Genomic DNA, 21,076 nt, shown 5'->3' on the forward strand with positions numbered 1-21,076 from the left:
CAAGAAGACAGATGACTCTCTCCACTTGCTCAAGGATTCACGAACAACACTTTGTTCCTTGGGAATCTATACACCCAAACCCAGGAAAAAACAGAGAAATTATGTATCCCAACGCTATTGCAGGACCATGTATGTGCAACTACAGCAGTGATTTGAGTCACAGGCCCACAAACACAGGCTCCCGAGGGAACACCAATCCACTTCTTCAGTAGCTGCGTCCCAACCATCAACCTCCAGACAACAAATCTGAAGCCTTGGTCGAGGGCACGAGAACCCCAGGTCTATCTGTGCTGGTGACACCATCTTCCACCACTCCCCATCCTCCCTCCCTGTCCCTCTTCAGGGTTCCCTCTCACGAGTCTGTACTGTGCCAGGAGGTAAGCCACCTCATGCGGCTAGGAGCAGCAGAACCCGTTCAAACAGAACAAGAGGGAGAGGATTTTATTCCCACTATTTTCTACCAAAGAAAAAGTTTGGGATGAAACCAAGGATGGAGACCAATACTTGATCTACGACGACTCAACAAGTTTGTCAAAACACAACTGTTCAGTATGGTCACGCTAGGCACCATAATCCCAGCTCTAGAAAGAGGGGATTGGTTCTCGGCCCTCGACCTCCGGGATGCGTATTTTCATGTAACAATACACCCCTCTCATCTCCGATTTCTGTTTTACTATTGGACAGGACCACTTCCAATACAAGACCCTTCCCTTCGGAATCTCTACTGCCCCTTGAGTGTTTTCAAAGGTACTGGCTGTGGTTGCAGCAAACCTGCGCAGAAATGCAATTATGATATTCCCGTCCTTGGATGACTGCCTGCTAAAAACGTCAACACGGCAGGCAGCAATAAAAGCCACCGACAGACGGTAACCCTCTTCATGAGATTGGGCCTCCAAATAAATACCAAAAAGTGCACCCTCACTCCAGTGCAGGAGTTGGAGTTCATTGGGGCCCATCTCAATTCTACGGAGGCCGTAGCCTCTCTACCAAAGCAACAGTTTCTCACTCTCACTAGTCTCATATCCACGGCACGAAACAGTCCACAGATATCAGCCAGGACTTGCCTACAAATTCTTGGTCACATGGCAGCCACAACCTTTGTCACCAGACATGCCATATTAAACATGCGTTGCCTGCAAGTATTGCTCCATATGAATTATGTCCCACACAGACACAGCATAAACAAATGCTGGACAAAATAAAGGACTCCCTACTCTGATGGACACAACCAGCGAACACAGGGGTGTCTTTCTTTCAGAAGACAGGTATGCACAGGGGTGCCCTTCCTTCAGAAGACGCCGACACTAACCATCACTACAGACGCCTCACTGTTGGGATGGGGGAGGCACACAAGCATTCGCATTCTATCGAGGGCCACTGGTCTCCTACAGAATCCCTTCTACATATAAATCTATTAGAACTACGAGCTGTCCGCAGTGCCTGCTCCCACTTCCTACCACTCATCAAAGACAAGGCCATTCAGATCCTTACGGACAACATAGACTGTATGTTTTATATAAACAGACAAGGGGGAGCACGATCACACTTCCTATGCATGGAAGCCATAAAACTCTGGCAATGGTGCATCAGACACAATATCCACATCTCCGCGTCTTACCTACCTGGATGCCAGAACATCACAGCAAATGCCTTAAGCAGGCGTTTTTCTCAGGACCATGAGTGGGAGCTTGACAACAGAGTACTTCTACACATATTTCAACAGTGGGGGTTCCCGACAATAGACCTCTTTGCAACCACACAAAATACCAAATGCCCCCAATTTTGCTCCAGGGCAGGTCTTGGCATACAGTTCTTAGGCGACGCATTCCTCTTCGAGTGGAACACTCCCCTCCTATATGCCTTCCCTGCCATCCCTCTCCTGACATGAGTGATCCACAAGATCAGGCAGGATGGGGCCACAGTAATCCTAATGGCCCCCGCATGGACTTGCCAATTATGGTAGCCATCCTGAGAAGGTAAGGATATCTATCCATCGATCACACTCCAACTTTGGCCTCATCTGTTGTCCCAGGACGCAGGTCGTGTTCTGCATGTGGGCCTGCAAAAACTCCATCTCAGAGCATGGCTCCTCCATGGCTCACAGGATCTGAGATGACCTGCTTGGAAGAGGTACAAAACATATTATTAAATAGTCATAGAGCAACTACCTGTTGCACGTACATGCTCAAGTGACGGCAATTTGAAGCCTGGTGCCAACAAAAACAGATGGCATCCATCTCGCTCTCATTACCCTCAATTTTAGATTACCTATTAGAGCTTAAAAGGTCAGGTGTCTCCATGAGTTCAATAAAAGTCCACCTATCCACCATCACAGCCTTTCACCCCAAGGTGAATCAACATTCTGTCTTTGCTCACCCGCTAATCAAACATTTCCTCAAAGGACTCAACAACGTCTACCCTGAGCTACGTGAGCCAACTACACCATGGGACCTCATCCTGGTTCTTCATGCCCTCACCCGTTCCCCATTTGAACCCATGGCGACATGCTCACTACTACACCTTTCCATGAAAGTGGCATTCTTTGTGGCAGCTACATCTGCCAGACGAGTAGGAGAGCTGGGGGCCCTCATGGCAGATCCCCCATACATGGCCTTTTTTAAAGATAAAGTACTCCTGAGACCACACCCCAAGTTTTTACCAAAAGTTGTCTCAGTTTTCCACCTTAACCAACCCATTTACCTACCGGCATTCTACCCGAAACCCCACACAGATAGAACGCAGTCCACGCTTCATACTCTCGATGTACAGAGGGCATTAGCCTTTTACATAGAACAAGGCCATTTCGTAAATCACCCAGACTGTTCATATCCATCACCAAACGTTCCAAAGGGAGTGCTATATCTAAACAAGGACTCTCCAAGTGGATCTCTGGTTGCAAAACAAAAAACAAGCCTGTGCTATCATCAGTGTGCCCGCCAACCCCCCAAGGGGATTCGCATGCATTCCACCGGAACCCTGTCAGCCTCCATGGCTTTCCTGAACAATGTACCCATCACTGACATTTGTAGAGGTGCTACCTGGGCCTCAGCCCATACCTTTACACAGCACTACGCGTTAGAGCAACAGGCAACATCTGATACCTCGTTCGGACTCTCTCTACTGTCATCTGTCACGACTTCAACTCTGAAGCCCCCTCCTTCCACCAGAGGACACTGCTCTGAAGTCACCTAAAATGGAGCACTCACAGGGACAGCACTCGAAGAAGAAGAAAATGTTACTCACCTTGTGCAGTAACTGAGATTCTTCAAGATGTGTGTCCCTGTGGGTGCTCCGCTACGCTCCCTCCCCCCCTCTACTTCGGAGTTTCTTACTCAGCCTCTCCAGTAGAGAAGGAACAGAGTGGGTTTTTGTCGCACAGCGTCAGTTAACTGCCTGAAGCAACAGGAGATGGGACCACAAATGTGCGACCCAAATGGGCACTGCTACCTTAAATCTCCAGCTATGGGCACAGGGGCGCATCAACACCTAAAACGGAGCACTCACAGGGACACACATCTCTAAGAACCTCAGTTACTGCACAAGGTGAGTAACCTTCTCTTAAGGTCTGAAGTGTGTCAGCTGCTCACCAGAGTATAATGTGGCCAATCTGCAGCTCTGTGCAACTGCTGAGGCAGTATATTAAAACTCCAGTGCGGTGCCAGAGCCACACCCAAGCAAACCCACTCTCAACCATGCACATAAAATCCATTTTCAGTGCTTTGTGTGCAACTGCAAAAATGATGTAGGTAGAAACCACAGTGAAATTGGGATGGATTTTTGTTTTTTTCCATTATTAGCTCTTGCCTAGGTACTGATGGTATTAACTTCATAATTATTCCAGTATTCAGGTTTTTTGGTTGTAGATGAGTTTGTGTACTGCTCCTAAGTGAACAAAGCAAGAAAAAAAGACCATTTTCTTGGGCAAAAAGTAAGAGAGGAGGTCACTTGCCAAAATCACAAAAGTGGCAAATGAGATTTTGCAAAAAATTCAAGTGAAGACTAAACGTTTAAAACATTGAATTTTGTGATTGAAATTTGCAAGGTTCTTAGGATTTTTGTAGTTTTAATATTAAGTGTTTTGCTACCTTAACTCTAGACCTCCCTATCATGCTTGCCTATATTTTTATTACATGTAATTTCAAGACAAAAAAGGAAGCTAGAACAAACAGTTTACTGGACATTTTCAGAAGTCCAGAAAATAGATGCAATCCATGCTTTGGTTTGTTCTAGTCAGTGGGGTAAAAAAGGTATCGCAGAAACAGAGTTAATAAAAAACAGTTTATTTTTTATTTAAATCAGATTTTAATTTAAATTAAATGCATTTTTATTTAAAATTTAATTTTAAATTATGACAAGTTACATTAAAGACCTAAACTTACTATAACAAATTCATTTAAATTTAAAAAAATAAGTAGGACATTTTTGTTGCCAAAGTTTTAAAGAAAGTTAAACCATTGAACTGATGGAAGTCACTGGCTAAGCCACCTGGAACTAGAATTTGTTTAAGGGCTAACCCAGCCTTTGACAGCCTTTTGCAGGTAGAAAGAATGTTTCCTTCATTTCAGTTTATTCAACTAGTTCATCGCAATGACTTGTTCATTCAAAGTTTAAGAAACCAATTGGGAGTTGAAAAAGCAAGGAAAGCTTATTTTTCCACTTCCAATTTGTGAATAAAAACTAAATGAGGATGACATCTACTATGCTATATACCGTGCAATGTACAGTTATACAGTAATAAAATCTCCCTACTCCTACTTGATATTTCCCTTTTTATACAACTAAGGATCATTTGTTCTGTTAGCCAGCACCTCACACTGGGAGTTCAAGTTGAGTTTTTTATCCACTCTGACCTCTAATTCCTTTTTTCAGTCACTGCTTTCCAAATTAGTCCCATCCTATGAGTATGACCTTCATTCTTTTGTAGATGTATTACCTTGTTTGCGGAGCATACAATTATCTGACTTCAGGAAATCATAACAAACACAATAGTATGCCTCCCTAGCGATACAAGTTACAGCAAACACATCAAACCTGTCCTCTGCTTCTGACATTGGCTCTCTGTAATGGGGTGAAACCTCTTGAGCACCACTTGGTGGCTGGGTGTGATTCTGCAGTCCTTTTCCCGGCTCCTGGAGCCTTCTGTAGGCTGTCAACTTAGCTTGGCAGGTCTTCAGTGGCTTGGCCCTCTGGCCTCATCACACATTCAAAATTAACTGCTTTTGGGGTAGCAAAGAGTCCAAAAAAGACTGTCTGCCTGCCCTCACCAGGGTCTTCAGCCTCAGCTCTGTGCCTTTTAAATTCAGCCCTTTGCTCGATTTTCAAAGTAAGCCTTGTCCCCTTCTTGGGGTTTACACCATTTTACTATTGGCTAGTGGTGGAACCTGGGCCCATCCATTACTCTGGGTTTCAACTCAGGGACCCTATAAAAAGCAGCTGCATCCCATTCTCTTTGATTCGTTGCCTCTAGTTCCCTGGAGCTCTTCCTGCCTTGCCTCTTTATCTTCACCCCTTACCACAGGGTTGTAGTTTGCGGATGATACTAAACTGGGAGGAGTGGTAGATACGCCGGAGGGGAGGGATAGGATACAGAAGGACCTAGACAAATTGGAGGATTGGGCTAAAAGAAATCTGATGAGGTTCAATAAGGGTAAGTGCAGGGTCCTGCACTTAGGAAGGAAGAACCCAATGCACCGCTACAGACTAGGGACCGAATGGCTAGGCAGCAGTTCTGCGGAAAAGGACCTAGGGGTGACAGTGGACGAGAAGCTGGATATGAGTCAGCAGTGTGCCCTTGTTGCCAAGAAGGCCAATGGCATTTTGGGATGTATAAGTAGGGGCATAGCGAGCAGATCGAGGGACGTGATCGTTCCCCTCTATTCAACATTGGTGAGGCCTCATCTGGAGTACTGTGTCCAGTTTTGGGCCCCACACTACAAGAAGGATGTGGATAAATTGGAGAGAGTCCAGCGAAGGGCAACAAAAATGATTAGGGGTCTAGAACACATGACTTATGAGGAGAGGCTGAGGGAGCTGGGATTGTTTAGCCTGCAGAAGAGAAGAATGAGGGGGGATTTGATAGCTGCTTTCAACTACCTGAAAGAGGGTTCCAAAGAGGATGGCTCTAGACTGTTCTCAATGGTAGCAGATGACAGAACGAGGAGTAATGGTCTCAAGTTGCAGTGGGGGAGGTTTAGATTGGATATTAGGAAAAACTTTTTCACTAAGAGGGTGGTGAAACACTGGAATGCGTTACCTAGGGAGGTGGTAGAATCTCCTTCCTTAGAGGTTTTTAAGGTCAGGCTTGACAAAGCCCTGGCTGGGATAATTTAACTGGGAATTGGTCCTGCTTCGAGCAGGGGGTTGGACTAGATGACCTTCAGGGGTCCCTTCCAACCCTAATATTCTATGATTCTATGATACGATTCTCAGGTCTTCTCTCTCCCAGTGTAAGCAAATGCAGCCAGAATCAAAATCTACTTATCCCTCAAGGTCCTTTGTCCAGAAAGGAGAACATAAGAATGACCATACTGGGTCAGACGAAAGGTCCATCCAGCCCAGTATCCTGTCTAGTGACAGTGGCAAATGCCAGGTGCCCCAGAGGGAGTGAACCTAACAGGTAATGATCAAGTGATCTCTCTCCTGCCATCCATCTCCACCCTCTGACAAACAGAGGCTAGGGACACCATTCCTTACCCATCCTTAATAGCCATTAATGGACTTAACCTCCATGAATTTATCTAGTTCTCTTTTAAACCCTGTTATAGTCCTAGCCTTCACAACCTCCTCAGGCAAGGAGTTCCACAGGTTGACTGTGTGCTGAGTGAAGAACTTCCTTTTATTTGTTTTAAACCTTCTACCCATTCATTTCATTTGGTGGCCCCTAGTTCTTATATTATGGGTACGAGTAAATAACTTTTCCTTATTCACTTTTTCCACACTACTCATGATTTTATATACCTCTGTCATATCCCCCTTCAGTCTCCTCTTTTCCAAGCTGAAAAGTCCTAGCCTCTTTAATCTCTCTTCATATGGGACCCGTTCCAAACCCCTAATCATTTTAGTTGCCCTTTTCTGAACCTTTTCTAAGCACCCTTATTTCCCAGCTGGGAACTGACCTGCTTAGGCCTGCAGCTCCTTTTATCTGAACCTGCTGGGCTCTCATTGGCTGCTTCTGTGAGGCGTTTCTAGGCAGGCCTGGAGGACTCACTTTCGCTGCTCCTTTCCTGGGGCAGGGTTTTATAGGACTGTGGGCCATCCTGTAGGGAACCGTAAAGGCCAGGTACATCCTGTCACACTTCCTTGATGATGTACAACATCATATCATATTCAACTTTGCTATTCTCATCTTCAAGGGATTTAGTGGTCAGGGCCTGGGATCCCTAAAAGCTTAGCTGAAGCTCTGGTACAAAGACCACTGTTGACATTTTCACTTTGACACAGTAGAATTGTCTACTGCAAGGGTATAGCTCAACTGTGCAGGAGACAGCGCTTTCTTGGGGGCTACTCCCAGACTTACGGAACAAACTTGCTAAGGATTTGAGAACTACTAAAACATTACGGTTTTCTATTCTAAGTGCACTGTAATACTTGGCCCTGCCTTTACTAAGAAAAACCTATAGCACTTCGTACATAAATATACAGTTAAAGTAGTTAAATCCTTGTACAATTTTCCCTTTGCTAAAAGGGAGGGAGAAAGAAGATATTACTTAATACGCTACTGGCAGCTTGTGATGGGGTTCATTCACTGCAAAGGGTGCCTCCTTGTGGCCACATCTCGGGATCATCTCTACTCAGTTCTGACATCCTCTTCCTCACACCATGGCCCCTCTCTCTCCAGAACTTGGGGTGCTCCTTCTTCGTAACTCAGCCCTTTTGCCAGATCACTATAGTCCTCCCTTTCCAGGGTAGCAAAGTCTTTCTGGACCAACTGTCTGGTTGGTGTCTCCAATGCTCTTGTGCCACTTCCCAGTGGCTGGTAGGGGAACCAGGCCTGCCCTCTGAACTGGGTTCCAGCCCAGGGACCCTATAACAAGCAGCCAAGGTCAGCACGGTCCTACCCATTACTGCTGTTTCCCTGGGCTTCTTCTTACTTAGTGCTTTTAGGCTTCCTTTTCCCCCAACTTCTCTGGGATTTACCCTTCTTCTAGGGATAGAAGCCTGGGGCTTTTTCTCCCTCCTGGGTTTTCACCTCCACTCTGCTCCCTGGAGTGACTGCAGACTCTCTCCTGCAGCCCCCTTCTGCTGCAAACTTCCTGGCTTTAAAATCCATCCTACTTAAGCCCAGCTGAGCCTCTTGTTCATTTAAGCCTGGTTTTCCTCAGGCCCACATTAACCCTTTATCACTCAGGTATCTTTTGCAGGCATACAGCAATGCTACACTGAGTTGATCAGACTTAAATACAGGGTATGGATTCAGGGTATATTGTATATCCATGTTACATAGAAACCCTCTCCCTTTATATACAGTTACACATTTAATTGCATTTACTGTACAGTGTATTACACATTTTAGGGTTGGCTTGGTTACTTTGTAGGAACCAATCTCTGTACAGCATGCTCTGTCCACGCACTGTCCATGTTCATCAACTCTTTACCTGTTTTCCCAACTTATCTTGTCCATTGTTATCTTGTAAGTGGTTCTCTGGGTGTTCTTTTCCCTTAGCTTAGCTGCATAAATATTATTAGGTGCCCTGTGCTGTTTGGAGGAGCAGAAAATTCAGGGAAGAAAAAACATCACCCCTGGAATCCTAGTTCTACTACCTACCACACAGCCCCCTGGCAACAGTTGGGTGTTGCTTGTGTGTATGGGCTGAGTGAAAGGTTAGAAATATTTAAGAGCATAAGAAGGCCATACAGATTCAGATCAATGGTCCATCTAGGCCACTATCCTGCCTCTGAGTGTGGCTGGTGCCACGTGCTTCAGAGGGAATGAATGCAACAGTGCAATTATCAAGTGATCCATCCCCTGTTGTCCAGTCCTAGCTCCAGGCTGTTGGGGGTTTAGGGGATACCCAGAGCATGGAGTTGTATTCTTCCCTCCCCCATCTTGGCTAATAGCCATTGATGGACCCATCCTCCATGAACTCATCTAATTCTTTTTTGAACCCAGTTATACTTTTGGCCTTCACAACATCCCATGGCCACAAGTTCCACAGTTTGACTGTGCATTGTGTGAAGAAATACTTCCCTTTGTTTTTTTTAAACCTGCTGCCTATTAATTTCAGCAGGTGACCCCTAGTTCATGTGTTATGTGAAGGGATATGTAATACTTTCTCCATACCATTCATGATTTTCATATCACCACTCAGTTGTGTCTTTTCCAAGATGAACAGTTTCATACACTTTTTAATCTCTCCTCATGTGGAATCTGTCTCATCCACCTAATCATTTTTGTTGTCCTTCTTTGCACTTTTCTAATTGTAGTATAATTTACTAAACATTATGTTTAAAATATTTAGTGTCTGAATCAATAGGTTCAATGTAGGCAGATTGTTTCAGACCTTCATTGTCAAGATAACTGAGCTCCGTGCAATTCAGTGTGTGGAACATTAAAAATAGGATCACTCTTGGCTGTGGATGTATTTATGTTGAAAAGCCCATGATGCATTTTGTAGGAGTAAGGTTTGCCCAAGTTACTGTTACTGTTAAAAAAGTAACTCCCTCCATATTGTGCAGCATCTTGTGTACTTTTTGGCTATGGTCTTTCATCCCAGAGGCAGCTGAAGTTCCTTAATACTCTCTGTGTGTAATTAAGTGCTTAATGATTAAAGGTCCAACATAAAAGTATGATAGTATTTTAGCACATGCTACACAGTGAATCAGAAGGGAGGCTTTATTGGGATATCTCTCCAGAAAATGTCCTAGCCTAATGACAGTGAATGGTAATGACTGGTACTTGGAGAGAGCAAAGATTTACAGAGTCGTTGTCATGGAATTAGGGCCTTTATAACTGCAAAAACAACGAGGAGTCCGGTGGCACCTTAAAGACTAACAGATTTATTTGGGCATAAGCTTTCATGGGTAAAAAACCACTTCTTCACATGCATGGAGTGAAAATTACAGATACAAGCATAAATATACTGGCACATAAAGCTTATGCCCAAATAGGGTGACCAGATAGCAAGTGTGAAAAATCAGGACAGAGGGTGGGGGGTAATAGAAGCCTATATAAGAAAAAGCCCCAAATATGAGGGCTGTTCCTATACGATCAGGACATCTGGTCACCTTATGCCCAAATAAATCTGTTGGTCTTTAAGGTGCCACCAGACTCCTTGTTGTTTTTGTGGATACAGGCTAGCATGGCTACCCCTCTGATACTTGATTTATAACTGCAGTGATTGATGTTTTAGAAATGCCCGCGGTAGATATTACTCTTATCTGTCCATTTCTGTGTTTCCCTCTAATGGTATTTCAGTTAAGTTTAGTGTCCTTTCCTTACATCGGAACTCAAAGACAATATTTCAACTTTGTTTTATTTTTAAAGATTGTTTATCTTCCTTTTAAAAAGTTGTAAATAGTGAAACAGTGTTTTGGTGTATTTTCTAGGAACTAGCCAGCTGTGGATGGAATAAGAAAGAAAAACACATCCTCGCCCCTAATATTGTTGCCTTTACAAGGAGGTTTAATCAGGTAAATAATCTAATTAGATTTACAGAATTAACACTGCCCACCTGAATTTAACAAGGATTGAATTTGTTACTTCATTGATATACATAAATGTGCCACATCTGAATCCTATTAACACAGTGCTTTGATGGATTAGTAATCATAAAAGAGTCAGATTTTTTTTTTCTTGAGAGTTGTTGGCTTTAAAGGAGATCAGTGTGGGTGTAGCAAATATGTTGATTGTAACTGACTTGTAATTTTTCAGACTAGACCTACATTTAAATGCTGCAAGGGATGGATATAAAATAGGGTCATTTTAAGATGTGTATTATATGTTACTCAATGGACATGAAGAATAATAATGGATTGGTGGTGTTGGGTTTGGGCTTTTGTTTATTTATTTTGTTTGCTCTTTTTTGATGGGGGATTTTATTTATTTAATAACAGATGTGAAAACAAATTGCTAAATGTCAAGGGAATATTTTGCTTTCTGATAAAGACTATTTGATTATATGTCACTTCAACAACCTGCTCTCAAACAACAAGGTTTCTGGGTAGTGATCAATGGCTCCAAGTCTAGTTGGCATCCGGTATCAAGCAGAGTGCCCCAAGGGTTGCTCCTCGGGCCGATTTTGTTCAATATCTTCATTAATGATCTGGAGGATGGCATGGATTTCACCCTCAGCAAGTTTGCAGATGACACTAAACTGGGAAGAGTGCTAGATACGCTGGAGGGTAGGAATAGGATACAGAGGGCCCTAGACAAATTAGGAGTTTGGGCCAAAAGAAATCTGATGAGGTTCAACAAGGACAAATGCAGAGTCCTTCACTTAGGAAGGAAGAATCCCATGTACTGCTACAGACTAGGGATTGAGCAGTTAGGCAGCAGTTCTGCAGAAAAGGACCTAGGGATTACAGTGGACGACAAGCTGGATATGAGTCAACAGTGTGCCCTTGTAGCCAAGAAGGCTAACGGCATTTTGGGCTGTATAAAGTAGGAGCATTGCCAGCAGATTGAGGGATGTGATCATTCCCCTCTATTCGGCATTGGTGAGGCCTCATCTGAAGTACTGTGTCCAGTTTTGGGCCCCATGCTACAAGAAGGAAGTGGAAAAATTGGAAAGAGTCCAGCAGAGGGCAACAAAAATGATTAGGGGGCTGGAGCACATGAATTATGAGTGGAGGCTGAGGGAACTGGGATTATTTAGTCTGCAGAAGAGAAGAATGAGGGGGGATTTGATAGCTGCTTTCAACTACCTGAAAGGAGGTTCCAAAGAGGATGGCTCTAGACTGTTCTCAGTGGTAGCAGATGACAGAACAAGGAGTAATGGTCTCAAGTTGCAGTGGGGGAGGTTTAGGTTGGATATTAGGAAAAACTTTGTCACTAGGAGTGTGGTGAAGCACTGGAATGGGTTACCTAGGGAGGTGGTGGAATCTCCTTCTTTAGAGGTTTTTAAGGTTAGGCTTGACAAAGCCCTGGCTGGGATGATTTAGTTGGCGATTAAGTCCTGCTTTGAGCAGGGGGTTGGACTAGATGACCTCCTGAGGTCCCTTCCAACCCTGATATTCTGTGTTTCTTCCAGAGCCTGAGACTTTCTGGGGTTCTGATGTAACCCTCAGTAAACATGTGCATATATTCACCTTGCATCTAATAATAAGAAATGAACAATGAGTTAAAAATTTTTCCACTCAAGTTGCAATATAAAGCATAGTTTATCCTTATAACACTCTTGTAATTTAGAAAGGAAAAATCCTACCTAGCAAATCAAGTATATGCTAATTTTAGGAGCATTCCGAGTAACAATAACCATCAAATTGTGCTTAGAGTGCGCTCAGAAGTAGTTGTGTGATTTGTCATTGTGCACAGGCATCTAGATGAGGGGATAGTCAAGGTTAATCCTTAGTAACGAATAACTAAATGTTTAATGATATAAAAAGAAAAGAAGAGTTATTAAATGGTTAAGGAATCATATACTTTATAATCAATTTTTAGAGTTTCCAGGTCAGGATCATAGCTGTGATGATAAATCTGGTAGCTTGTTTTTACCCAAGCAGGTTGGGGGTCATTCAGTTCCTTGTTCAAAGCTTCCTTGGAAAATTACAGTCCAGAGGTGAGAAGCAGAAATGAAGACAAAGAAAATGATGTCACAGAGCAGTCTCCCTTTTAAATGTTCAGCCCAGGTGCATGGAAAATTTGTGGCAAAAGATGGAGTCTTAGGTCACGTCCTCATCACGTTTCCTTGCATGCTACAATGAGTCAGTGGCTCATTGAGTGTGTTTAGTCTCTTCAGTGGCCCGTTGTGAGAGTTGAGTGTCTTTAATGGACCATCAACACCTGACTGTCTAATCCTGATGTAAATCTGCCTGGGGGGTGTCACCCAGGAATCATAACGTGTTTGAGATACAGATACATAACAAATATTCATAACTTCAGATACAAAGAGGATACATGCATATTAAGAGGATTATCATATTTAGCAATCTGTAACTTTTCCATTGATACCTTACATGACATACTTTGTACAAGCTTTGTTGCAATTGCTTAACAGTGGTAGCAACAATGATATGAAAGGACATCTTCCTTTTCATACATATCATATATGGTTGTTATTATTAGATAGCAACATGACCCCCTTCCTCAGGTCTAGTCTACACTGGCAATGCTAAAGCGCTTCCGCATGCCCAGCAACCCTGAGTTTAGGAGGTGCCTCTCCTGTATGGAGGCCATACCTGTAACAGACGGACATTCCCGCTGTGTCCATTGCCTCAGAGGCCCACATTCCCCAGAAGTGTACTTTTTGTCAGCTGCTGAAAGCCAGCTCCCGAAAATAACGGGAACTAAAGCTAAAAGTACTTCTGATGGAGGGAGCTCTGCAACCTGCGGCTGACCTGGTACCAAGTCTCCTCGGCGACGGGAGCCATCACCATAGCCTTCTACCTCCAAATAAGTGAACCAAGGAAGAATCTTTTGGATTCCGTATGTAAGACCTTCAAAAAAAGAGCCATGAGCCCTCACAGTGAGTCCTGAACCAGCCAGAGGAAAGCCCCAGCACATTCAGTCACTTCAGTACTGACCACTCCTAAACACAGTTCCCACAAGGCACAGGGTCATCCAGTGCAGATACCAGGAGTAAGCCTAAGTTTCCTCAGGGCACAGGTGCTGAGGCAGCGGTACCGCTTGTCAGAGATAGAAGCACAGACCGTACCGCCTCTGTGAAGTCGGCGCCAATACAGAAACCCTCGGTACTGATGACAAATAGCAAAGCTCATCAGACCGCTCATCTTGGCCAAAATTGCCTCAGTACCGATGACCACAGCACCACAGGAGTTCAGATTTTCTAAGGACCTGCTGATATGTGAAACTCCAGAGTCCCCTTTACTCAGTACCAGGGTCCCTGTACCAGGCACATCTCGATCCATGGAGTCACCACCCAGTACCAAGCCATTCACCTCAGTCTCCTTATCTGTACCTCCAATGTCCAACGGAGATTCAAAACCTCCCCTAGTCATTACCACACTCACTCAGATTATGCTCCCTCCCGCCATCAATCCAGACTTTCCCAGACATATTTTCACTCTGCACCTCAACCCCCATGGTATGACCAACCATAGGCTCTGCCACCAATGCCTTTTCCACAGTCCCAGTGGCCTTATGGGATCCACGGACAGCTTATAGGCACCATGCCTCCTGGACATCCAGTGTCACCACCAGGAATCTGTGATGTGCTCTCCTTCTTCCTCTACATCTAGAGCCTCAGAGCCTCCTGAGGAAATTTATGAACCACAGGAGATTGGGCTAGAAGAGGAGATACTCCACCAACTATTTTCTCTTCCTTCCGTCCAGATGAGGCAGTGATGCCCCCTCCTTCATCTATGGCAAACGACTTCACGTTCAGGACCTTACAAAGCGGGTGGCAGATACACTACAAATCCCTCTTGAGGAGGTGAAGGACACCCACCATATGCTGCTGGACATTTTACATACATCCTCCTCCTCCTCGAGGATCGCCCTCCCCATTAATGAGGTGCTTTTGGATCCAGCCAAACTCATTTGGCAAACACCAGCATCAGCCACACCAACTTGCAGATGGGCTGATAAGAAGTATTATGTCTCCCACAAGGAATCAGAGTTCCTCTTCTCCCACACACCACCTAATCCCATTGTAGTGGATTTGGTGATCTCCCATGGCCACCGGTACTATTCAAAATCTGCCCCTTTCTATAGGGATTGGAAGAGATTTGACTTGTTTGAGAGGAAGGCCTGTTCTTCTGTGACTTTACAATTTCAAATTGCAAACTTACCAAGCTCTAGCAGCCAAATACGATGAAACGAATTACACCAAGCTTAACACCTTTATTTACCACCTGCCAGAGTCACACACAGACCAGTGTCGGGCCATCGTACAGGAGCGGCTGTTAGTGGTGAAAACAGCAATCCTGACTGCACTAGATGGTGCAGATACTGCAACCCTTTTGATTTTGAAAATGATCGTGATGCAATGAGCATCGTGGCTGCATCTTCTGGAACTGCTGAAGGAGGTTCAGATGAGAGCTGAGGACCTCCCCTTTGAAGGCCCGAAGACCATTGCTGTGCTCCAGACTCTGAAGACTCCAGAGCCACACTACAGTCGCTGGGGATCTAATACACCTGGATAAAAAAGGAAATTTAGGACTCAGTCCTCCCAAAAGTTGCATCCACCCCAGTACCCATCATAGCACTACTGTAAGCCACAATGAAAAAGGTTCAAATTTCAGAGGTGCAAACTATCAGGCCCTCAATCCTCCACGTCACAGCCTTCCATCTTGAAATACCAATTTTGATGCCTTGTTTGAGGCCCTGAGAGACCACTCCCTATGACTAAGGCTGCGAGTTTGTCACAGAGGTAATGGAAGTCAGGGATTCTGTGACTTTCCGTGACTTCTGCAGCAGCTGGTGCTGCTGACTGCAGGGCCGCCTGAGCAGCTCAGGCAGCCCCGGGGCTAGCTGCATTGGCCGCTGCTGTGGCAGTCTTGGGCCACTGACCCCTCCCCCTCCCGCAGCAGCAGGAATTTGAGTGTGAGAGGGGTCTCAGGGCTTGGGGTTGGGGTGCGGAAGGGGATGAGGGCTCTAGGTGGCGCTTACCTTGGTGGGGGGGCTCCCCAGACGCGGTGGCATCCCCAGCTCCTAGGCAGAGCAGGCACACCACCACCACCACCACCATGGTTCCTGGCCAATGGGTGCTGCAAAGCCGGCACTTGGGGTGGAGGCAGCATGCAGAGCTGCTTTGCTATGCCTCTGCCTAGGAGCAGAGGGAGGGGGATGTTGCTGCTTCTGGGGAGGCGTGGAGCCAGGTAGGGAGCCTGCCAGCCCTGGCAAACCTCTCAACCCCAGCACCAGTGGGGGGTCCCAGGCTGCACGCCGGCCCCCTTAGGACTAGTGGTGCCCCCCCAGGCAACCCCCCCCCAGCACCCTCAACGCCTCCCGGGCCACCACCCATGTCCCCTCCCCATGACATTATTTCTCACTACAGATGCATCCCTCATAGGTTGAGGTGCACATCTCAGCAACCTCACAACTCAGGGCAAATGGTCATCCATGGAGGCACCTCTCCACATCAACCTCCTCAAACTCAGAGCAGTCAGGATTGTTTGCATTCACTTTCTTCCACTGATCAGAGGTACACACACAAAGTTGATAGCAGACAACATTGCATGCATGTACTACATAAATTGTCAGGGCGGCACCCTGTGTGCGGAAATGGTAAAGCTATGGAACTGGTGCATTTGCCACAATGTTCTAATATCAGCATCCTACCTAACGGGAGAGCAGAACAGAGCAGCGGACACTCTGAGTGGCAAAGTGGGAAATGAACCCAACAGTGTGCCACAACATATTCTATCAATGAGAGACACTGATGATAGACTTGTTTGCTGCATATCTGAACAAGTGCCCATGCTATTGCTCCAGGGCCACCTTGGACAGCACTGATTAGGTGGCATTCTTCTTCTTCCATGAGACAAGGGCCTTCTATATGCCTTTTTTCCATTCCCTCTGCTGTTGAAAGTCCTGTTAAAAATAAAAATAAAAAGAGAAAAAGTAAATGTCATACTAACTGATCCCACCTGGCCGAGATAAATGTCATATCCGTACCTGTCACAGCTTGCAAGATGTCCACTGATTCCTCTTCAACTCACTCCTTACCTCCTCTCACAGAACAAAGGGCACATTCTCCATCCCAACCTGCATATATTCTGTCTCAAGGCTTGTCTCCTTCGTGGTTCTAACACATAGAGAGTTCCTGCTCCTTGGAGGTACAGGAAGTGTTGCTACACAGTAGAAATGGGCTACCCATTGTACTTACCTGCAAAAGTGGACTAAATTTCATGTTTGGTTAATTTCCTGACAAATTACCCTACCATTTTCTACCCTTCCCATGGTGTTGGGCTACATAGTTGTTCTCAAGAGGTCGGGCCTATCCCTCAGTTCACTCAACATACACCCGGTGACCATAGCAACTTTCCATCAACTAGTAAAGGGATACTCAGTTTTCTCCCACCCAGTTACAAAAAGATTCCTTAAGGGCATAGTGAACCTCTCTCCCCAACCCAGACATCCCATTCCAACATGGGACCTATATCTGGTTTTAAAGAGCCTCACTAGTTTTCTCTTTTACCTATGGCCATTTGCTCGCTCACATATCTGTCAATGAAGACAGCATTTCTGGTAGCCTTCACTTTGGCAAGGAGAATAGGAGAAATAGTGGCGCTAATAAAGCACCCCCCTTTTACAATATTCTTTAAATCAAGGTTACTCTTTGGCCCCACCCAAAGTTCATCCCCAAGGTGACCTCATCTTTTCACATAAACCAGTTGATTCACCTCTCAAACTCTTACCCTAAGCCTCACCGTGATAACAGGGAGGCCATACTGCACACACTAGACATTAGGAGAGCCCTGGCCTTTTACCTGGATAGGACGAAGGCCTTTAGGAAATCTCCTAAGCTTTTCCTTTCCATTACGGAAAGGTCTAAAGGCTCAGTGATATCAGCCCAGAGGCACTCCAAATGGGTCTTGAACTGTATTAAGCACTGCTATCATGTTTGCATTGTGGTACCTCCATCTGTAATCTGCACATAGTCCACGAAGTTGGTTTTTTCCTCTGTCACCTTCCTCAAGAATGTCCCTATCTCGGAAATCTGCAGAGCTGAGATTTGGGCGTCTGTTCATACGTTCGCAGAACACTATGCAATTACTGGAGACTCTGCTTCATTTTCAGCTCCACAGTACTGTCATCCATAACAGACTTGATGCCGAAGCACCACCCTTCCATTGAGGATACTGCTCGGGAGTCACCTACAGTGGAGCACCCATAGGGACACTACTCGAAGAAGAAGAGAAAGTTACTCACCTTTTGCAGTAACGATGATTCTTCGAGATGTGTGTCCCTATGGGTGCTCTGCAACCCGCTCTCCTCCCCTCTACTTCAGAGTTCTTGATAGGGACTCCGCGGTAGAGAAGGAACAGAGGGTGGTTTGCCCATGCAGCGCTAATTAGCCTTGAGACAGAGGACGGGGCAGGGTGTGGAGGGAAGAGTGCATGTGCTGGCTGAACGGACACTGCTACCAAAGATCTCCAAGCAGAAATGCAGGGAGGAATGGAACATCCACAGGGACAGACGTCTCCAAGAACCATTGTTACTGCACAAGGTGAGTAACTTTCTCTTCTTGAAGTGATTTGCATTGTTTATTGGACTGTTAAAACATGTTTAAAGAGCATCAAACAACGAGAGACTTCGTATAAATTAAATGAACTTCAAACTGGACATTTCAACAGCTAACAGAATGTTGCTGGAGAAACTGCAATTTGAGCAAGCATAATTGCGAAGTTGGCCAAGGGATGCACCACAAAGAGGCCCTGAAAAGTGACTTGTGGCTCACCAGAGCAAACTATCCGATGTTCAAGTAATGTCCCAAGATGGTTGTACCAACAGCTATGCCCTAACCTGCCTTACACAAACTAGTGTGACAAGATGTGTGTCAAGATGTGTGGCAGAAAGAAACTAGAAGGTTCCAGCCCCACTTCCAAGAACTAAAAAGGTGATGCTTCATTTCCTGATTGCATGGTGAGAGGAGGCCAGCTCTCATTGCGGTAGGACCTTTCGAATTTTTGGCAGAGTATGGGTTGCCATCTGATTTGGTCCATGCCAGCACTTCCAAAAAGAGATAACAAGTTATCCCAACAGAGATGGGATAAAATGGTCTTTTTCTGTTAGCACATTGTTTCTGAAAAGCTGAACACAACTGGAAGGGAGAAGACTGAGGTGCTGGGCTGACCACCTGGGAGTCCTGCTGTTGATATCAAGTTCATATCTCAGGCACATTTAACTGTCTCTTTCTATTTTCAGTAATTCAGGTTGCCTGTTAGTACACCAAGAAAAAACTATAATTCATAGAATCAAAGAATATCAGGGTTGGACGGGACCTCTGGAGGTCATCTAGTCCAACCCCCTGCTCAAAGCAGGACCAATCCCCAGTTAAATCATCCCAGCCAGGGCTTGTCAAGCCTGACCTTAAAAACCTCTAAGGAAGGAGTTTCTACCACCTCCCTAGGTAACACATTCCAGTGTTTCACCACCCTCCTAGTGAAAAAGTTTTTCCTAATATCCAACCTAAACCTCCCCCACTGCAACTTGAGACCATTACTCCTTGTCCCATCATCTTCTACCACTGAGAATACTCTAGAACCATCCTCTTTGGAACCACCTCTCAGGTAGTTGAAAGCAGCTATCAAATCCCCCCTCATTCTTCTCTTCTGCAGGCTAAACAATCCCAGTTCCCTCAGCCTCTCCTCATAAGTCATGTGTTCTAGACCCCTAATCATTTTTGTTGCCCGTCGCTGGACTCTCTCCAATTTTTCCATATCCTTCTTGTAGTGTGGGGCCCAAAACTGGACACAGTACTCCAGATGAGGCCTCACCAACGTCGACTAGAGGGGAATGATCACGTCCCTCGATCTGCTGGCTATGCCCCTACTTATACATCCCAAAATGCCATTGGCCTTCTTGGCAACAAGGGCACACTGTTGACTCACATCAATTGTCTCCATCCTTCACGCCACCTGTATTTGCAGTGTAAACTCTGCTATGAACAATAACTAAAATGAAAGCTGATGACTCAGCAAAGATCTGGTGATAAGTAACACAGTGTGATAACCCAAATCAGTCAAATGACCATTTTCTGAAACTGGTAACTAATTAGTAAGGAAGTGTACCTGCTTGTGTCTGTACTTTAAAGATGGTCAGAGTTAGTGTGTCTCCTTGTTTTGTAACAGGTTCAAATCAAAGTTGTAAAATGATCTGAAACTCAACAAGTTACTGTTGTTAACTAAGATTGTTGAACACTGTGTATATTTACCATAGTTAATCGCTTCATAGTGCCTTTCAAATTTTAGGTGCACACAGTCATAAAACAGACTAAGCGTACAAGCTTCTTGAACTGCACTCATAAGAACATAAGAATGGCCATACTGGGTCAGACCAAAGGTCCACCTAGCCCAGTATCCTGTCTTCTGACAATGGCCAATGCCAGGTGCCCCAGAGGGAATGAACAGAACAGATAATCATCAAGTGATCCATTCCCTATTGCTCATTCCCAGCTTCTGGCAAACGGAGGCGAAGGACACCATTCCTGCCCATCCAGGCTAATAGCCATTGATGGACCTATCCTCCATGAATTAATGTAATTCTTTTTTGAACCCTGTTATGGTCTTGGCCTTCACAACATCCTCTGACAAGGAGTTCCACAGGTTGACTATACATTGTGTGAAGAAATACTTCCTTTTATTTGTTTTAAACCTGCTTCCTATTAATTCCATTTGGTGACCCCTAGTTCTTGTGTTATGAGAAGTAGTAAACAACACTTCCTTATCTACTTTCTCTACACCAGTCATGATTTTATAGACCTCTATCATATCTCCTCTTAGCCTTTTTTTTTTCCAAGCTGAAAAGTCCCAGTCTTATTAATCTCTCCTCATACGGAAGCTGTTCCATATCCCTAATTTTTTTTTTTTTGCCCTTTTCTCAATCTTTTTCAATTCCAATATATCTTTTTTTGAGATGAGGGAACCACATCTGCACACAGTATTCAAGATGTGGGCATACCATGGATTTATTTAGAGGCAACATTATATTTTCTGTCCTATTATCTATCCCTTTCTTAATGATTCCCAGCATTCTGTTCTTTTTTTTGACGGCTGTTGTACATTGAATGGGTGTTTTCAGAAAACTATCCACAATGTCTCCAAGATCTCTTTCTTGAGTGGTAACAGTTCATTTAGACCCCATCATATATGTATAGTTGGGATTATGCTTTCCAATATACATTACTTTACATTTATCAACATTAAATTTCATCTGCCACTTTGTTGCCCAGTCACCCAGTTTTGAGAGATCCTTTTGTAGCTCTTCGCAGTCTGCCTGGGTTTTAACTATCTT

General features: G+C 44.8%; 1 protein-coding gene across 2 annotated transcripts in view; it reads left to right on the plus strand.

The window, feature by feature from the left end:
- RALGPS1 (Ral GEF with PH domain and SH3 binding motif 1) overlaps positions 1 to 21,076 on the plus strand; it is a 417,852-nt gene that overhangs the window by 87,144 nt on the left and 309,632 nt on the right. For both annotated transcript variants that reach the window (XM_084649908.1, XM_084649907.1), the window contains exon 8: positions 10,546 to 10,629. In XM_084649908.1, coding sequence (XP_084506034.1) covers positions 10,546 to 10,629 — 84 coding nt within the window. The remainder of the gene's footprint in view (positions 1 to 10,545; positions 10,630 to 21,076) is intronic.

The sequence above is a fragment of the Lepidochelys olivacea genome, assembly GCF_965140295.1.
Source record: "Lepidochelys olivacea isolate rLepOli2 genome assembly, chromosome: 16".
Taxonomy (NCBI): domain Eukaryota; kingdom Metazoa; phylum Chordata; order Testudines; family Cheloniidae; genus Lepidochelys; species Lepidochelys olivacea.